Here is a 20,357-nt window from a genome sequence, read left to right on the forward strand (position 1 = left end):
GTTTTGTCGCGAACGTCTGTGCTATCGATTTCTGTAAAGCGTTTGACAAGATCAACCATACGATTGCTATCAGGAAAATAAACGATCTTGGTGTTGATAGGGCAATTCTTCCAACCATTTGCAGCTTTCTTTCGCACAGAACTCGTCTGTTCGTTTCACGGGTGTGTCGTCTGAGTCCCGTCAGCTCTCTTGCGGCGTGCCCCAAGGAACGAAACTTGGTCCCATCATATTCCTTGTCATGATCAACAATGCTGCTGAAGATTGTGAACACTGGAAGTACGTCGATGACTAGTCGCTTGTGGATGTTGTGCATCATTCGCAACCGTCCGAAATGCAGTCAACTCTCGACTCTTTGAGTCGTTGGTGTGATGGTAACGACATGACTCCAAAGCCAGAGAAGTGCAAAGTGTTGCAGATTTCATTTCTTCGTCATGCTCCCCCTCCTATTCATCTCACAATCAACGATGTGCCTCTGCAATCCTGTTCTTCCTTAAAGCTCCTTGGAGTTATCATTCAGGATGACCTCAAGTGGAATGAGCAAGTGAAACGTATTGTAGGAAATGCTTCTCGACGCCTTTTCATTAAGCATTAAGCAATAGGCAAATCACAGAATACAATGAAAAAAGTCTTTATATGGGAAGCTTACTTTCTGACTCACAATCCTATTCAGAGAGAGAATGATCACAGAATTGCTATGACTCAGAAGACAAGCACTGTTTTGTCATCACAGTGTATGCTAGATTTCAGGTATTTCTCACATAGCTGAAATAATCCATTGAAATTAACAAGGAACACAACATAAATCAAACATTATCTCCCTGCATATTGCGTTCTGTATACGGTGTGTTAACTTGACACAGCTTTCAAGCAGGGGAACGCAGGAAATTATTGAGAGTCACCCAAATACTGTGATTATTCATTATGCAGCTTTTCAATGTAAGTTCACTGCACTCATGACCTTTGACCTTGTAAGAATTCATCAATATTTGCACTTGACTAGGACCTTTAAGTGATCTACCTGAGGAGTGAGTTTTGCCATCATAGCTCAAAGTTTTGAAAAGTTATTGGGAATACACCACAATATTGCAAGTACAGTGCTATTCAGGGAAAGTTCATTGACTTTTTGACCTTTGCCCTTGATTGTCTTCACCCATAATCAAACTTGACCAGTGTCTTCAGGATGTGTACTTATGGTATGAGTTTGTTCATGGCTTAAAGCTGTAGATATCTATTGTGAGTACATCAAATTGTTGTAGTCATTGATGTTGATGCAACAACTGAAAGGTAATGCCCTTGTCTTACTTTTTTTTACTACACAGAAAATAAAAAAAAAAAGGTTTCTATCTTTTTTATAATGGTGAAATCACAACAGCAGTGTATGATGTCAAGTCATGTTCCATATCATTATTAAGATTCCTGTGTCAGGACCATCCATCATGGACCAACCATTCATACAGAGCAGGTAATGGTTTCTACTTCCAAAGAGTCTGATAAAGGAATGTTAGACATATGTTGAAACATTCCATCATTCCAGTCAAAGAAAGTCTACAGCCTTTGTCAATATTTATGATCTTCATCCAAATCTGTCCAAAAAGAACTTGGACCTTGCAGTTTGTGTCCTTCATCCTGAGGAAAACCCATACACCATCCAATATTCACACGTAGGGCAGGATCCCATGGGACAGCTGTTCACTCTCGGTCTGGTTTGGTGATCTTGACGTACTCCTCACCACGCTATGAAAACAAAATCAACCAAGATGAGATCCAAGGTGAGTAAGGTCAGAACCTCATTCATATAAGTTATTACGCTGTTGGAATACATTTTATGTAAGGTACCAATTTGTTGCCAAGTAAGATATTTTAAATATACTTGATGCTTGATTCTGATAACACATACTTTTTCTGAGCAATGAATAATAAATCAGATCCCAAATGGTTCTGCCAAGTATGTTAATGGGCTAAACAAGCAGTGTGCTTTTACTGGTAAATAAACATCAGTTAAAGGACATCTAAGCATGAAACATGAATAGATACTATCTTAGAAATCTGTCTACTACCTACTAACTGATACCTAAATACTACCGTAACCCCTTGAGGACAAGTCCCAAGTATACTCGGGCAAGTGTCTATGGGAAATGTGCGTTGTAGCAAAATCAGTCCATCCTCAACAGGTTAGAAGCTTTATATTGCCCATTTCATATAAAGTCTTCTGACTTAAAAGCTGTCTATTACCTAACAACTGATTTACTTCCTTAGTTTAAGAGCACAATCATGCACACAAGAGTGCCAGTGCACACTCACATGATTTTTCTTCTGAGTTTTCAAGCCTAACTCCTTCGCTACAGACTCTAGGAAGGTGATTTCTGCTGGTGTCAGAGACTTGGCTTGGATGGGCATCTCAACCATGTTATCCATTGCCTGGAAAGTGCTGGTAATAATCAAAGGAAGTGGGTATGAAAATAAGAAATCAATTCGATCAATTCAAATATAAACAATTCACAGCAGAGCACATTGACAAAAATATATATCTTACAAAATATTGTTTGACATACTGTGATGAAACATAATCTGCAGGCAAAGATACACTGGATTATAGATATCACATCCCTTTTTAATGATCTTTGTGCCAATTATACATGGTATCTGGGGGATTTTTCTTTACTTCTTTACCAACATTAAGTGCCATAAAGGATAACTTTGATTTCCATGACACCAGAATGTTTAAAGTTGTTTCCTAAAGCTGCTGGGGGAAATGAATTTAAAAAAGAAAGAAACACACGAACAGAAACATGAAATTGAATGACACACCCTTCATCCCAGTCTATGGACTCTAAACATGTAGTTCAAGACATCCCTTTCTCTCAGTGTACTTTATCTAACTGATTTGTACATCTTCACAACCCAAAGAAGTGATGAACACTTGTTATATCCTTCTTATCATACCACATTATTATTACTGGTACATTGCAATATCCTCATTATATTGTACATTACTGAACGATTTGAAAGTGATTCATAAGCATATCTTCTTTCATCTTACTTCAGTTTTTCTCTCATCATGGCTTGAAATTCAGCGGTCACATTCCCTCTCGTTTTCTCCTCACCATTCTTAGTGGAGTATGTATCTATACCAAACAATAGATAAACAGATTGACTGCAAAAATACAATAAGTGTAAAAAAAAAAAATAAATATGTTTGAGCAAATGTTAAAGGTATGGGAAAGGGAACTTTACTGAATAATTGATTTTTGGCAATGTGGACATATCTCAAGCTCTTTCACGTTTAAGTCAGTTACATTTGCCTTTTCATGCAGCAAAAATCATACAAGGTGTAAATACATCATATGAATAGTAAAAGGTCACAAGTGCGATGGTACTAGATTTCGCACAAGGTGAAAGATAGAGGTACTCTATTCAACGAGGCAAAGCTGAGTTAAATAGTGCGCCTCATCTTTCACCGAGTGCGAAATCTTGTTCCATTTCACCAGTAAAGACGATGCGCAAATTGTTTTATACAACATCTCTCACATCAACAGATGTAGTCCACCCAGATTCTTGACTTCAGCATAGAAATGGCAACCAATTTCCTTGAAAGGCAACTGAGTAGTACAGTGACAGTCAGCCATGTACAAGTATGTAGGTATGTATGTGAAACTGATCTATTAAAGTTGTTTTAATACAAAACCGAGTGATAAACAGTGTTTGTATTTTAGCACACATTAGCACAAATGTTGTTTAACTGTGACGTCTGAGCTGTGCAATGAAACAGAAAACTTCAAGTCATTCATGAGTTTCACACAGGAGTCAATGGAAACGGGTGACATCAGCCATGAGATATCCATTTTTGCTCAAAACAAAATTGCACGGCTGACGATAACAGCATGCGATGGAACTTTTTACTACACATCACTTAATGGACAATCGACCAATCAGATAGCTGCATTATTTTCAGGTGTTGTCTAATTACAAAGTATAATTCTCAAATGCACGCCTCAGTCACAGTAATTTTTGCATCAGGACAACCGTCAATGACGTTTCTCACAACTCACAGAGCACAATATAAATGACCCATGTATGAACTACTGGTAGACATGACATAAAAATGTATGAACTACTGGTAGACATGACATAAAAATGTATTCATGAGATAACACAGTGCAAGAGTGTCACTCTTTTTTGCCATGTGATGCATTGTATGCTTTGATTTTTCATTAACTGCAGATTGAACAGTTACAGTTCAGAGCACATCAACCTGCTTTACAACTTGGTTACTCATCCTGTGATATGTTACAGCATTGACATCGTCACACAAAAGTTAACTAACCTTTCTTCCACTCAGGGAACATTTTTCCATAGCAATTCCTCTCAAGAGCTTTGAAATGCTTCCAGCTCCTTTCCAGATCTTGCAGACCTTTAGCGATACATGGATCAGATGGTAGCAGCTGCTGGGCACGGGTCATAAATCGCTGGGATTCAGGGAATTCCCCTAGCTGCAGGTAGGCCTGGAGGAATGATGGAATGAAGGCAGGAAAACAAGAGACAAGTTCTCGATTGTTTCAGTTTATTGCTACTTGAGACATCCTACCATCCCTTTATAGCTTTGTATTTCCCAGATAGGTAGTTCGCATTGAAAAAGAACATACAATGCACAGCTTGGACTTTTCTCCATTCTGAGGGAAAATTTCTCCCTCTGCCATTTTGTTCTGCAGTGTATGTATTTCACTTTGATTTTAATTCAGACAGATATGTTGATTTAAGAGCAAACAAGATTTCCAATGCCCACATTCTATCCACCAAACACATAAATAGGCACAGTGACATAGACATGAAAAGAATGTACAAAAATTAGCCACACATCGAATCACACCCTATGAACGATTCTATTTGTTGATATGCATTATAACTTGATTGGAATTTTCAAGTCAAGATAGATCATGTTTTTTCACTGCTAGATTTTCCCTAATGAATGCATGAGCACAGAGAAATTAATTATGTTTCATTTTAGACGTGTGGAGAAACTGAAACCTCTGCAAGCATTGGATTATTTTGTAAGGAAGCAGCTCTGTACCTGTCCCTTCCTGAAGAGAGCCTTGGGATTCTTGGGTTCAATTTGCAGGACACGGGTACAGTTAGCTATGGCCCTCTCTGGCTGCTTGAGCTTCAAGGCACAGATAGATATGTTGAGGCACAGTTTGACCTGGACGTGTCTCATCTGACGCTCCTCCTCCTCATTTCGCATGTGGGCGCTGTCCAGAATCCGCAACCCCTGGTAAAACCATAAAGGGCAGGCATGAAACACAAACTTATTTTTTCCCCTCAGCATTGGTTGATTTTCACAGGCTCCAATCAGTATTCATTCACTTCTTTGCCTTCCACTGGTTAATAACAAGATTCTGATTGATAATCCATTAAACATTGTGAAAAATCATCTAATTTTTCTTTCATTTATTTCTAACCCTTCTTGCATGTAATCAACCATTAGCCACAATACAAATATAATATACCTGAGTCCAGTCTTAAAAATAGCTGTGATCACAGTTTGTAATCAATCAAAATCAATCCAATCAATCAAAAGTCCCTCAATAAATCACAACTTCCTGAATGATATCAAGAGCAAAATGCTAACTTAATTAATTACAAATCTCTCAAAAGTTGAAAATCATTTCTAAATCAACTGCAGGAAATTAAAAAAAAAAAAATCACTGGCAAATTGTATGTTGCTATGAATTGCAACTAATCAGTCATTCTTGACATTGCAGTTATGAGTGGAGCATCATAAGATAGAAGAAGAATGGCTTTGTACAGTGAAAGTAATTTCAAGTTCACAATTTCAAGATACCAAAGTTAGATATATTTTTTGATCTTCATATGAAGATGGATATTCAAGTATGTAGTTGCACATTGAAATCACTTGCAAGTTTTATGACATTTGAAATTGATTTCTATCACAAGTTTTACAAGACAGGGTTCTGCCTTGACAGCTGGGGACAGTAACAGTTTTACATTGCTTCCTGTGATGGAGACAGATCATGCTTTTCTAACCATTACTACTGGGTAAGTCATTATAAATGTCAACCATTACAAATTGATGGGTCATCTCGACCTATATAATCCTGTCATGATGACTCACTACCTACAACATCATTGCTTCTTTAGAAATATCCTCATATATTTACATACATACAGGAATAGTTTGACAGGATACATGACATGAAATGCACAAACCAAACTGATTTCACATACCCTCATGTATTTTGACAGTGCCTTCGAGTGGTTGCCAGACGTGTACAGGTCATTGCCCTCCTGAAATACACAAGACAATAACTGATGTCAGCCATGGAAATCATCTCTCTGAAACAAACTTCCCAATACACAGCAGGGGGAAGATACTGCCATCAAATATCTGATCATTATGTAATATTAACAGCAATAGAGATTTAGGGAAAGGAACAAATTTCACACTTCATTCCAAAATCATTCCAATATATGACCTACATGTTATTCAGAATTACCCACATAGAAATTACTGTAAGTTAATGTGTACACTTATGCATTTTACGTGGTACTGTAAAAGTAGATATTTTTGCACAAGTAATTTTTCAAGCTGGGCCGGGCAACATGAATTTTGCATGATTTTAATTCTTCAAAACCAAGATAGCCAACAGAAGTACATATATAAGAAGTAAAAGTATTCGGTTGATTTATTTTCAGGCTAGATTTCTGTGAAATACAAAATTTATCATTATGTCACAAAAATGTCTGCTTTTAGAGTAAATATCCATATGGGTTGTCATTGCCATGATAACTATTTTGCATGATATTGATTAAAGGCAACGCATTAAATTAATCCACAAGTCTTTCTATCAAAGTGTCATGGCTAAGATACATGTCTACCTGCATAACTGGAATATTTGATGTCTCAGCAGGTAACAAGATTTATCATCATTTGTTTGTTTGTTTGCTTGTTTGTTTGTTTGGTTTATTTCTGCATTTCTTTCTCCAAATACAATTGCAAATGAAAACAGAATGATACAGATAACATACAAATCAATACAAAAAAAAAATATCATTTGCGTAACAACATCAGTCTGAAGTGACATATGAATCAAAATAACATATTAAGGCACACTGTATCTATTAACAAAGGAGAAATCAATACAGGGGACCGTCATCATAAGCAGAGCTTGACGTATTGACGTTCTGGTTTGTGGACTATTAGGGCTTTAATATATACAATGCAAACATCGTCCTGCTCAAAGTTTGGACTGCAAGAGAGATGACCCCTGAATAAACCTTACACAGAGAATACTTTCAGTATGTAGAATTTTTTTTTCTATTCACATGACATGAGAACAAACTCAAAATATGTGGCGGAAGGTAGATAAAAGGTCACTTCTGTAGGAGTCATCTCAAGCGTAAGAGTATCCTGCAGTTGGCCTCAAATCATCTTGTGATATACATCCCTGTGATATACACATACTTACATCTTGTATTCAGGAAGAGTTTCAGCAGTCTAAACTCACCCTTCGTTCAGTGTTGACAACATTCAGCTTCTTCTTGAATGAGATCTCTTTTCTCTCTTCCTCACTCATCGTGTTAAACTCTTCCAGTTCAGCTCGGTCGGTAAATTTCAGAATCTCAATCTCCATCAAGACTGTATGATTTCAAATGTAAAAATATACAACAAAATATCAAGTCAGTTGCATCATCTGTCACAGAACTAACACAGGCACATTATTGAATTTCTAATCATGGGTTTGTTTGTTTGTTTGTTTGTTTGTTTGTTTATTTGTTTGTTAGCTTGTTTGTTTGTTTGTTGATACTATCATAACCACTGAGGAAGCAATGTGCGTCTATTTGGAAGCACGCAATAATGAGACCAACTGCTTGCAGTCCCCTCCAAAGGACTCTACAGGCAAGGAGGATGAAGTGCCTGGTCTAAGGCTAGAACCACTGCAGCCGGGGGATTTGAACCAAGGACCTTGTGATGAATAGTCCATGGTCTGATCCACTGAGCCCAAATAGCTCCCAAACAGATGAGATTAACAATAGAAATTGAAACCAGTTATTAGCAAAACCTGCATAGAATGGTGAATTTTTGCAACCAAGATTTCTGATTTCTGACATCATGGTAACTTATGACTATTCATGCTGATTTTATCCATAAAAAGCTGTATCTTACTTATTGTGAACAAAACACTTTGTCATCATAATGGAATGAGCATGAACTTTCTCTAGCACCTTCTTCTCTGTATCTTTACATCTTGCCATGTAGACAGTAGGGCAATATGTTGAGCAGCACCAAGCCTATCATGAATGTCAGCTCTGCTACAAATATATGTACATGGAATACAATTTGTAAGTGGTCCAGAACCACACAATGTCATAATTGAACTACACTACACTCCTGTAAAAATGAACATGGACATAACAAATTTTGGATACAAGTACAACAAAATAAAATTCAGTTCTCAAAAATTTCATCTAGATATCTTTACACATTTTATTTGTTTGGATAGAATGAAATTTTGATACAATGAAAGAAAAATGTTAGTCCCAAGGACTTTTTTGTTATTATGGGAGTCCCTTGTACAACTCCAATGAGCTGAGAGTTCTCAGATGTGTCCAAACAGTCAATGTTGGTTGGTATGACATAGCTAAATGGGTTTTGCTTGATACAGTTCAAAACAGTTCACAAAAAGTCAATTCAACACAAATTTATACTGACTTGTGGCATCTCCAGGGATTCGTGGGGGAACTCCTAGTTTGCCATAGGCCAAGTCAGGATGGATGAGAAACTTGGACAGCTCCCCTTGTCTCATGGTAGTCACAGCCAGATCCATGCCATCAATCAAACTTCCTACACAAGACATAACCCTACATGACTTATCATAGAGGGATTTTTACACTGCATTAAGAACACTAATTCAACAATTCCTTTTCATTATTACTTATTCCATGGAAATATTTCACAAATTTCAATGAAGTTAATTATTTAATTATTAATCTTAGAGAGAAAAAAAAAAAAACTCTACTGCTATTCAAAAATAACTATACTGGGTCATTTTAATATAACTGAGATCTTTTCTAGAGAAGAGTCAGTTTGAATTGAAGGCACTTATGAAGTACAAAGAAGGGCAAAGTTAAAAAGGTGCATGCGATGTGGAGTAAAGTTTCCTCTGACCAATGACACTCTGACTCGCAAGTACATAAAGAGTACCTCACACTTTACCCCACGTTTTGGCAGGAAATGATGACATAAACGGTATCAAAATTATGACCAGCAGGATCCCTCAGGATCCCTCTGGATCCTGCTGGTCATAATTTTGATGCAATGCCTTAAGGAGTTGCCAATTTGAGGAGCATTTGTTCAGTATGGACCCCTGCTTTCTTAATTTGTTGACTTTTCTATCATAATGGAATGTAAACAATTTATTTAATGTCTGTAATACAGTTGCCATGTATAACACACAAATAGATCAACTTTTTGACTTTGTATTACAATATTCAAACTCATAATAACTCCAAAATGTAATTTCTAAGAAACATTAAGGACATTACACCTTTTATTCATATCTACATAATCACTATATTGCAAAAAAAAAAAATATATGGCAGGATGTTTTATGATACAACTGACCTATATACATATATATGCATCAAAAGTGATATCTTGACCATTGATTTAAATCACTGCTCCAAAAGGTAAACATGACCTTTAAATTTAAACATGAGGAATTCCAAACTCACCATGACCCAGTCTGACTTTCTCTGGCTTGTTCCTCAGACGAGTTGAGTCATAAGGCTCATCACTGTACTCCACATAGCAGTTGTAATGTACTGTACCATACAACAAAACAACAAACAATCTGGGATAAATCTGTGTACAGAACAAACAGAGGTTATTTTTGAAATATTTTCAAACAGAATCTACATCTAACCGAGGTTAGTTTCTCACAATACATTGCAATATTTGTTTTGCTAACGTGCTAGGGGGTTCGGTTTATCAGCCTGGCTACTCAAGTTTGGGTTGAATGTCCTGGAAGCCACCTGTTAGTTTCATCTTCTTTTAACTCTATTTCTTTATTTGTATTTGCTATGTTTTGTTTTGTTTTTCATCTATTGTTTCTCAATGGGGCAGGCCTCTACAAATTTGTAACAAACAAATTTTGTAGGTTTGCCATAGATGACTTTACGAAACAAGCAAAAATACATCAAAATCATATGATAATATTGTAAAAGTGGAAATTTTCACGGTGTTGAAATTTTCGCGCATTTCGCGCAACCAGAAACTAGCACGAAAATAAAAGCATGCAAATATTTTTGCTTGCCATACGTTAATGTGCGTGCTGTCTTGATTCCGCGAAATCAAAAATACGCCAAACTCTTCTGACCCAGCCAAGCGCGAAAAATTAGTCACGCAAAAATATCCACTTTTACAGTATGCCACATTAAGAGGCATTGCAAAGACTTCACACATACTGCCATATAGCGACTTTAATACCATCAGCAAATGAAAAATGAGGAAACTCAGGAGAGCTTCAAAAGGAAGATTTACTCTCTGATTATTTGTTTTGCTACCTGAGGCTGTGACACCCAGGGCTGGTAAGCTTCCTGTCCCTGATCTCATGACCAGCTTCTGAACTTTCCCACTCTTCTCAGGCGTAACATCCTCCATCTTCTTTGCCAGTCTTTGGAAAGGTGTCTGAGAAGAAAATAATCAAGCAGATACTAAAATGGCATTGAAAATATCTCAAAATGCTTTCTTCACAAACTCTCAAATTTCTACCCTTACATGTTTGCTTTTTACACTGTTGGATTACTTCAGTCTTGTGTATAGTCATCTAATTTCTTAACACTAAAGGCCATCAACTAATCTTGGTGTACATGAACATAACCCATGGAGGCATATGATTGTAGAAACACTACATGTACAGAATAGTATCATTAGTGTGAAGATGCCATAAAGGCATAAAACACTGCTTTTAATGGGATCATACCCAAAGGTGTTCAAACAACCGCAGGTGTGGCAGTTTACATGCCTGGCTCCATATAGTCACTCCCATTCACATTAGATAATGTTTCAATTTCAGTCCAATCCCGGAAGTTTTACAGAATGACATATTCAAATGTGTAACACAACAAAGTGGTACAATAGAGAATTGCCACAAATCATGGACTATGGAGGGCACATTTACAAATTTGGACCATTGGTCTATTCAAACTAGCATTACATCAAAACTGCTCACTTAAAGAATGTCCCTTTACACCTTTGAGGACCTTGGCTGTCTTCAGATTTGTTTGATGCATCAAAAAAGACCACAAGAGGGCGTACTCACAAGGCTGGGATCTTGGTTGTCTTCATCTTCTCCCAGACATTCTCTATTCAGCTGTTTGAAAACATCCTCTGAGTCAAAGTTCTCATCTGGATATAGATCTGTAAAGTATTAAGAAGTATAATCTATAACTAGACAAAGAGTATATCAGAAGTTTGACAAGGACATCACGGTGCTAAATAACTTCTTTTTTTTACCACTTGCTCGGTCGGGCAAACAGATTTAGAATGTTGCAAAACGCTTGCCCGACTTTAATTTTCACTGGCCCGGGCAATGAGGTAAGTAGTTTACGTAACACCCTGTATGTGTTTGTCTGTCTGTCATCAAAGCAGTTTTTAAGTTGTTTTATAATAGTATTAGCATGTTTTTGTTTGTTTGTTCGTTTGTTTGTTTGTTTGTTTTTTTTCTATTCTATATGTGGCTTCTTCTTGGTATGTGTGTGTGTGTGTTCATTATGAAGAAAATAACAATTTCTGATATTTTCATCTGTAATGTGATCCATTGAAGATGTGCTTGGTATTGCACATTTATCAGAAAGCTAGGATCAATACTAGGCAGACAAGCAGGGGAACTGGGAACTAATCTGAAAGAGAAAACTGTAAAAGACATTGGACACCAATGCTGGGGGTGTCTGGAGAAAAGCTGGGATTGTTTGGAGGAAAGTGGGAGTGTTTGGAGGAAAGTGGGAGTGTTTAGAGGAAAGCTGGGATTGTTTGGAGGAAAGTGGGAGTGTCTGGAGGAAAGTGGGAGTGTCTGGAGGAAAGCTGGGAATGTTTGGAGGAAAGTGAGAGTGTCTGGAGGAAAGCTGGGTGTGTCTGGAGGAAAGCTGGGAGTGTTTGGAGGTAAGCTGGGAATGTTTGGAGGAAAGTGGGAATGTCTGGAGGAAAGTGGGAGTGTTTGGAGGAAAGCTGGGAATGTTTGAAGGAAAGTGGGAGTGTCTGGAGGAAAGCTGAGAGTGTTTGGAGGAAAGCTGGGTGTGTCTGGAGGAAAGCTTGGAGTGTCTGGAGGAAAGTGGGAGTGTTTGGAGGAAAGCTGGGAATATTTGGAGGAAAGTGAGTGTTTGGAGGAAAGCTGGAAATGTTTGGAGGAAAGTGGGAGTGTTTGGAGGAAAGTGGGAGTGTTTAGAGGAAAGTGGGAGTGTCTGGAGGAAAGTGGGAGAGTTTGAAGGAATGTTAGGAATGTTTGGAGGAAAGTGGGAGTATCTGGAGGAAAGCTGGGAGTGTTTGGATGAAAGTGGGAGTGTTTGGAGGTAAGCTGGGAATGTTTGGAGGATAGTGGGAGTGTCTGGAGGAAAGCTGAGAGTGTTTGGAGGAAAGCTGGGTGTGTCTGGAAGAAAGCTTGGAGTGTCTGGAGGAAAGTGGGAGTGTTTGGAGGAAAGCTGGGAATATTTGGAGGAAAGTGGGAGCGTCTAAAGGAAAGTTGGGAGTGTTTGGAGAAAAGCTGGGTGTGTTTGGAGGAAAGCTGGGAGTGTCTGGAGGAAAGTGGGAGTGTTTGGAGGTAAGCTGGGAATGTTTGGAGGAAAGTGGGAGTGTCTGGAGGAAAGCTGAGAGTGTTTGGAGGAAAGCTGGGTGTGTCTGGAAGAAAGCTTGGAGTGTCTGGAGGAAAGTGGGAGTGTTTGGAGGAAAGCTGGGAATATTTGGAGGAAAGTGGGAGCGTCTAAAGGAAAGTTGGGAGTGTTTGGAGAAAAGCTGTGAGTGTTTGGAGGAGAGCTGGGAGTGTGCAGAGGAAAGTGGGAGTGTCTGGAGGAAAGTGTCATTACTTACCCTCTTCAGGAGGGGCCTTGACCTCAAACAAGGTCTCACCCTTGGTCCTGAGCTCTCGTAGGTCCAGACCCGACTGGAGCTCCACAGTGCAGTCCTGGTACTAATGTAATTAAGAACATAAAAAAAAAATACTTGGGAATCTTTGACATCCATGCATATCAATCATTTAACAGCACATACTTAACTCGAATATGATCATATTCTCACAGACTTGCTCTGCCACATTCTTCTTTCTTTAGAGAATCTTGTTTTAATCTTTACACAAACTTTGATCTGAGGTCATGACATTGCCACCCTCACTCTGAAACCAAAAAATGTATTTCTTAAAATTTAAACAAACAAAAGGGAAACAAAGACCAAATGTCAGCACAATTTTGGTAAAAAGGGTTATAGTCAAAATACATTGTATAAGACACCAATGAAGTTCAACTATCAACAAGTGTAAAAAAGGCAAGGAAAAACAGAGCAGAGTAATTTCTAGCATGTTTGCATGTGTGCGTGTGTGTGTGTGTGTGTGTGTGTGTGTGTGTGTGTGTGTGTGTGTATTACTTCTGTGTGCCTTAGGAAAGTATTTTTCAACCAGTTTCTTTTAATTATCTGTCCATTTGGGGGAGACTCCCAGTTACATTTGAAAAACACCATACCAGTACCCTCGTATCTGCACAAGAAGGGATTATATAGATAGCCAACATCACTTTCAGATTATGTAATAGAGAGGTACCCGCATCTCATCAGTGGCCATAATATTGTCACCCTGCGTAAAATTGCTACAAGCGCACTGGAAACAAAAAATGGTCACCTGGGACTGTGTTCAGTACGCTTGAAACTTTGCAGGGTTACCACAACCAAGCAAACTGAGGTGAAAGCCACGCTTGAAACTTTGCAGGGTTACCACAACCAAGCAAACTGAGGTGAAAGCCAAACAGTTTTTATTGAAAATCTTAAATTCATATTTATAAGGAATATGTGTTATCAGTACCGGTATCATCAAGGTCACCCGCACACATCTTTTACGTGCTTTGTCTATTAGAGCGTGGGGTGGCGAGGTGCAGGCCCCCTTCCTCAGCATACAACTATTCAGCTTCATTTCCATTTGACGATAGTTGTGAATTTCTGGTACTGTAACTAACACTGAGCTTGTGGTTAGATGGAATCTTCAATACTTTTCCTTCTAAGTGAGTGGGATTTCGTAGAATTTTACATGTGACGTAGTGTGATTCAAACATGTATGGATTATGCATTATGCATTAAACAGTATATTATTATTAACTATGACGAGGTGCAGGTCACTCAAAGCTCAAGTAGACTAAGTAGACAGCACGCTGCATGCTGCGATGTTTGTGAACACCACATGCATTGTTCTTTAATACTGGTGCTTTGATCCCAATATTTGGGAACCAAATTGGTCCAAATCTATGAGCTATTTTCCTTAGCTTGTGATCATCAGGGAGGTGGGAAGTGATTAAAAGGTGCGGTTTAGTTTTGTGGAATTTGAGATCATATAAACTAATGTCTAATCTGTGGAAACGATTTGTGAATGTTCTATCTTGATGCATTCAGTAAAAATATGATTGTACTAATGTTAGTAAATAGTATAATGCCCCTCGCCTCGATGTCTTGGCTAGCTGCACGCAGATCTCTTGATAACTTGTAGCAAGGCGATACTGTGCTGTGCACCACTTGGGAATTTTCCTTTCTTTCTGTTTCTTAAACGGGTACCTGCAAATATTACTAGTATTCGATGCAACACAAGACAGCCCCGCGCCCCGCACAGGCCCGAATGTGAAAATACAAAGAGTCGTGATAAATGGTGAAAGTTCAGACTGGGGTCAAGTTAGCAGTGGAATTCCGCAAGGAAGTGTACTCGGACCGGTCCTTTTTGTTATTTTTATAAATGATTTGCCAAATATAATGAATAACTCAGTATTTATGTTTGCCGACGACACCAAAATCATCGGTGATGTCAGTACAGCCCTAAACAGGAATCGCTTCAAACTGACCTAAATCATGCTGACGAATGGAGTAAAAGATGGCAACTTGATTTCAACATTAGTAAATGTAAGATTCTTCATATTGGAAAAAAATAACCCAAGGGAAAACTACAGAATGAATAGTGTAGAGTTGGAAGCAACCAAGCAGGAAAAGGACCTTGGCATTATAATAGATGAAGAATTAAATTTCCATCAACATGTCTCAGCAGCTGTCCAAAAGGCAAATCAAACACTTGGGATTATACACAGGACATTCTCACAAATGACGACGGAAATACTTCCTATTTTGTTCGTATTGACCTCACTTGGAGTATGGCAACATTTTATGGCATTTGAGATATAAAATGGACTCTGACAAAGTTGAAAGAGTGCAGAGAAGAGCCACTCGCATAATTCCTGAACTCAAATGTTTGTCATATGAACAACGCCTGGAAAAACTCAACCTGCACTCATTATACTACAGGAGACGAAGAGGCGACATGATTACGGTTTATAAGTTGCTCAATGGAAAGTTGGGGATTTCTGGTGACATGTTCTTCGAACCAGCCATCCACTCATCAACAAGAGGTCATAGATACAAGCTCTTCACCAAACGTTCAAGATTAGAACTGCGAAGTACATTTTTCAGCTAGAGAGTAGTTGCTGACTGGAAGAGACTGCCTGTTAGTGTTGTTGAAGCTTCCTCGATTAATAATTTCAAAGATTTATTAGACAGACATTGGAGGGGGGGGGGGGGGGATTTAAAACCTCTGCTCCTCAATGCACATAAAGCAACAAAGTTGAAGATGATTATATTATGTTGAGACCGGAATACTACAGGACCAGTCCTCTACTTCCGTATCAGATGTGATGTGATGTGATGTGATGTGATGTGATGTGATACACTAACGCTAACAGCGCCCCGGAGCTACCTCACTGATGTGATGGATAAGGCTGCGTTCACATAATAGTATTCGGTATTCGCTATTCGCTATTCGCTATTCGGGCACCGAGTACACCATCACCCGCACTGTTAACTATACACAGCCCAGTCGCTGTACATGGTACGTCGCGACAGGGCTGTACGAGTGCGACCACCAACCACTAGGAGAGCGACGTAATTGTATCACGATAGCTTTGACTTTTGATACTTACGATCATTTTTGTCACCTTAAACTCATCGAGTATAGGGCCTACTCTTCAATATTTACTCTACGTCTGATGCTATCAGTATTCAAATGTACGTAATGAAACTTACCGAAATTGATCATCATATCCAGCATGTCCACACCGTACACAATCTTTCACGCCAGGCCAAGTTTAGATATTGGGTGGTCACGTGATGTGAATGCCCTTTCAAAAGGTCGCGCTGTCGACCGTGCTGCTACACTCAAGCAGCGTACGCACGGTTACTAGTATACAGCTATAAACTACTGGGCTTGGCGGCGGCTGGCGTCTGGTCGGGCGAGGAACATTGAGCTCCATACCACGGTTATTGTGTAGCAGACGCCAAGGTTTGTTCGACACTTTCAACGCACACGCGCTCGCCCTGGAGCACATCCGGTCACGCATGCGCATAAGTCAAGGCGCCATTTTGAATCCTGCAACGACGAAGCCCGACGGTCAGGAATTGCGCCAGAAAGTGTCATTTATTTGTTCCACGGACTTATCGCAAGTGGTCTCCATGGACCCAGTGTGACGAACTATTCTTCTGTAATAGAAACATGCATTTAACGTGAGTAAAGTATTCTGTTTAAAGGAGTAAAGTATACATGTTCCTAAGTTTTGTAGTTGTGTTGAGGTTCCTCACTTCGAGGCTGCATGCCGTGCTCGTCAGACGCTGTTTTCGCATAGCGTAACAGTGTCTGGTCGGGCTACCGCACTGTCAACTCACCATCCCATGCCGTGAGGATTTCTTCCTCCTACATCCCAGCAAATCTTATTAACAATTTCTAAACTGCATCAGAATGTCAGTCTACATGCTTATTTTTGCTAAAGGGCAAATCCAGACCAAAAGTGTCATTATTTCATATTGATAAACGAGAGCAAGAAAATCGAACAAGCTCGATTTCCGCTTTGAGTATAGGCCTACTTTTCGCATCTATTCGGTACTTTCGAATAGTGCCCTCCTATGTGAACTGGTGTGAGGAAATCCTATCGTTCGATTCGAGCTATTCGCGTGCCCTCGAAAAACGAGCCCGAATACCGGAATAGTATACTTCTATGTGAACGCAGCCTAAGAGTTCGTGTCGGGCTGCTACTGGTCACAGCGCCCGCGCCCGGGTAGCTGGACCAGACGCCCGGCGAAGATTAGCCTGACCAGACCGCTGTCGCGAAAGCGTGTAGTTACTCGAAGATGTGATATTGTCAATATAGCGTGATCACTTAAAGACCTAATAAAATGCTTGCAAAATGTTTTAATATGCAAAAGAAATGTAAAATATATGTCATGATTATCAATGTAAATATGTTGTCAGTGTCATTCCGGTTTTTTATCGCTTCTAGAAACTCCCCCAAATATCACATTTTTGGAGGACCCCGTTGCAGCTTTTGCGAAAAAGATAGTCACGTGACCAACACCCCTGAACCGATTGATGACGTATAAGCACGGAGTTGTGCTCAGTTAGCAGACGCCGCTCAGCACAAGCACTCAGATTACTAGCTTGGTACACGCGCGTACACGATAGCTAGCCCGGCCAGGCCCGGGCCCCGCGGGATGTGCGCTCCCGGTCGACACACTGACTGTCGACATGTACGCATTACCACGTACATTATCACTAAGTTAGCTTGCACAGATACCTGGTACCTCGAGCATAATGTCTTCCCCGATATGGGTAAACTTCGACATTGATGATGATGATGAAGACTGCAGCTCTGACGATAGCGGAGAGGAAGAGGAGGCACATGAAGTTGAAGGGGAAGATGGGGAGGGAGAGGCAGCCGATGAACCAGAACGTTATCGTGGGGCTGCACCTTACGGATATGAACCAGCTGCATCTCCCCCGCTGCCAGTGCAAGAGCGTATGAACACGGCACCAAGCCCGAGAATAGACCTCACGGAAACGATCGCCTGGGAAATACAGAGTGGTATGTCTGGTATGCCCCCATATAGTTTAACGTTAGAAAGGATATACTGTATTCTACATGACTGACATTGTAAGTTGTAACTGTCTAGTAAGTAGATTAGAAGAACATGCCCAGCTCGCTCACAAAGTGAGCGGCTACTCCGGCCGCAGCAAGCAAGCGGGAGCGTCCCGGCCGTGGCCTGGCCCGTCGGCCGGCGCTTACAAGTTAAAATACCAGTAGTAGTCTAGTAGTACTAGGTCTAGTAGCAGTCTACTAGTAGTTTACACTCAGTCGTTAATAGATGCGTCATTTTCTAAGAAAAACGATACCAAGAATGATCGTCAATTTTGGTCGAGTAGTTTTTGTTTTATGCTAAAAATCATACTGTGGAAAGAAGCCCAAACACCGTGCTTATCTACCGATGAATGCCACGGTGGGGCTGGATTCACGAGTAGGTCTAGGCCTATATAAAGCAGGCGAGTCGCCGTAGTATTAGTACAGACACGCAGTGGTGGTGGGGCTATCGTGAAATAGGCCCCACCCCAGTGCGCGTGCACCGTACCCGTGCGTTTATAGCAAGCAAGGGTAGGTCCTCCTAGGGTTTAGGGTTAGGTAGGGTTGTATTTATGGTTAAATTGGCCGTTAAATTAGTCGAGCCGAGGGCCATATTATGAAGTCATTTTCGCCGCATTCACGAGTATTCACTGTGGAAGGCAGCCCCACCGCCGTGCTTACCTACCGAGATGAACGCCACACGGTGGGGCTGAAACAGGCGAGTCGCCGTAGTGTTACTATTAGTACAGACACGCAGTGGTGGGGCCTATTTCACGAGTTTGCCGAAAATAATGGATATCCAAGCGTACCACAGTTGTAATCTGTATTATTGGCAGTATTAAATCCGATACAGTTCATTAAATATTCTTTTGTCTAAAGGCTTAGCCAATGACAATAGTGCAGCGCAGCACCTGCTATGCGCTCGCTAGCTCGCTCCCCCGCCAGCGCTAGCCAGTGCAGCCGCGCCGGCCCCGCCGGCCTGCTGTCGCTGCGCTGCGCTAGCATAGCCTTGCCAGCTCGCTGGCTACGGCTAGACTGGTCGTGAACGACTCGACTCCGTTCTTCGAAGACGTCATCACAATTTAGAAGTGATAGTGCGCCGCATGCGGTGAAAGTATAGCAAGTTTTCCAAAACCGAGGAAATTGCATCCAATATGTTAACAAATAGTTCTATAGAACAAAATTCAGAACAGTAAAAAACCCCGCACAACCATAGAATTACTTAGAATTTAACATTTAATATTATTACATCATTGAGAAAAAAATGCCTAAACCATTTTATTAGGTCTTTAAATGTAAGATTCTAAATGACGCACAAAGTTGTCAAAGAATATAAATCATTCATTGTTACTCACATGATCCACTTCTTCATTGTCACTTATATCGTAATCATCGATAGATAAATTGTTTACACTGACTGGTCCCGAGTTGTCCATGTTGACTTCAAGGCACCTTTCACCAGCTAGCAGTAGTAAATAACGTGCCACTACTGGCCGGCGGGGGCCCGGCTGCTGCTGCCGTTCGCGCTTGCACGGCTCGCGTTGGCTACAGTATCTGGGCCTCCAAAAATGTTCTCGCAATCACGCACATGGAAGAGCTCACCTGTGTATGGGGTGCCAAATGTAGTAGCACAGGTTTGCCAGTTGGCAGATGGGATACAATATTGATTGGGATGAAGTTTGATATGGTTTGATATCTCTGCATGACATCGTTTACTATTCTTTTTTTTTTGGCACTATAATCAAACGTGATATATTATATACATATATGCAACGTACAATTTCAACAATATTCATTACACATGCATCGGCGACATAGGCCTGTATGACAGTGTTTTGAATTTCCATACAGAACGGTTGCCAAAAAAAAAAATATATATATATATATATATATATGTTGAATAAGCTATTAAGCTTAAATTGTTAGACCCTTTTACAAAATCTTAGCAGGATTTACTCATCTTATCTCATGCCCCAATTTTCTAACAATTCTGGAAAGAAGGAAATCCCTCAAGCACCATAGTTGGTCCAAAAAGAGCAATCGGTTTTTGCAAACAAACTCTTCAGTTGGAACTACATGTACACGTATAGCGGTATAGGTTGGTGAAGTAAATTTCTTTGTTAAATTTGTGAAATACATGTACTGTTATTTGCATGTAGATTGTCTGT

The 20,357-nt window shown here is 39.9% G+C and overlaps 1 protein-coding gene across 3 annotated transcripts; it reads right to left on the bottom strand.

Moving 5' to 3' along the window:
- Positions 1-509: 509 nt before the first annotated feature.
- On the bottom strand, positions 510-19,635 carry LOC140227497 (inactive peptidyl-prolyl cis-trans isomerase FKBP6-like). 3 transcript variants are annotated; one of them, XM_072307896.1, is made up of 14 exons: positions 18,871-19,109; positions 17,869-18,139; positions 13,100-13,199; positions 11,340-11,437; positions 10,582-10,705; positions 9,751-9,840; positions 8,729-8,860; positions 7,524-7,654; positions 6,244-6,303; positions 5,069-5,266; positions 4,325-4,502; positions 3,041-3,125; positions 2,302-2,428; positions 510-1,734 (listed from the first exon to the last, which is right to left on the bottom strand). In XM_072307896.1, exons 2-14 carry the CDS (start codon positions 18,064-18,066, stop codon positions 1,690-1,692), a joined length of 1,566 nt encoding a protein of 521 aa, XP_072163997.1. In that variant the 5' UTR covers positions 18,067-18,139; positions 18,871-19,109; the 3' UTR covers positions 510-1,689. The 3 variants fall into 3 exon arrangements, with proteins under 3 accessions (XP_072163997.1, XP_072163998.1, XP_072163999.1); XM_072307897.1 differs by lacking the exons at positions 17,869-18,139; positions 18,871-19,109 and adding an exon at positions 19,545-19,635 and having other exon boundaries at positions 511-1,734; XM_072307898.1 differs by lacking the exon at positions 18,871-19,109 and having other exon boundaries at positions 511-1,734; positions 17,876-17,886.
- Between the last annotated feature and the right edge of the window lie 722 nt (positions 19,636-20,357).

Source organism: Diadema setosum, chromosome 4, assembly GCF_964275005.1.
Source record: "Diadema setosum chromosome 4, eeDiaSeto1, whole genome shotgun sequence".
NCBI classification, from domain to species: Eukaryota; Metazoa; Echinodermata; class Echinoidea; order Diadematoida; family Diadematidae; genus Diadema; species Diadema setosum.

Excerpts from the sequence above, each read along its gene's own strand:
- LOC140227497 (XM_072307896.1), bottom strand. The coding sequence starts at position 18,066 with ATGCAGCTGGTTCATATCCGTAAGGTGCAGCCCCACGATAACGTTCTG. Across the intron at positions 11,438-13,099 it reads CAAGGCCCCTCCTGAAGAGG|ATCTATATCCAGATGAGAAC; the intron begins GTAAGTAATGAC and ends AATACTTTACAG. Across the intron at positions 7,655-8,728 it reads AATCCCTGGAGATGCCACAA|TCTTGATGGAGATTGAGATT; the intron begins GTCAGTATAAAT and ends GAAATCATACAG.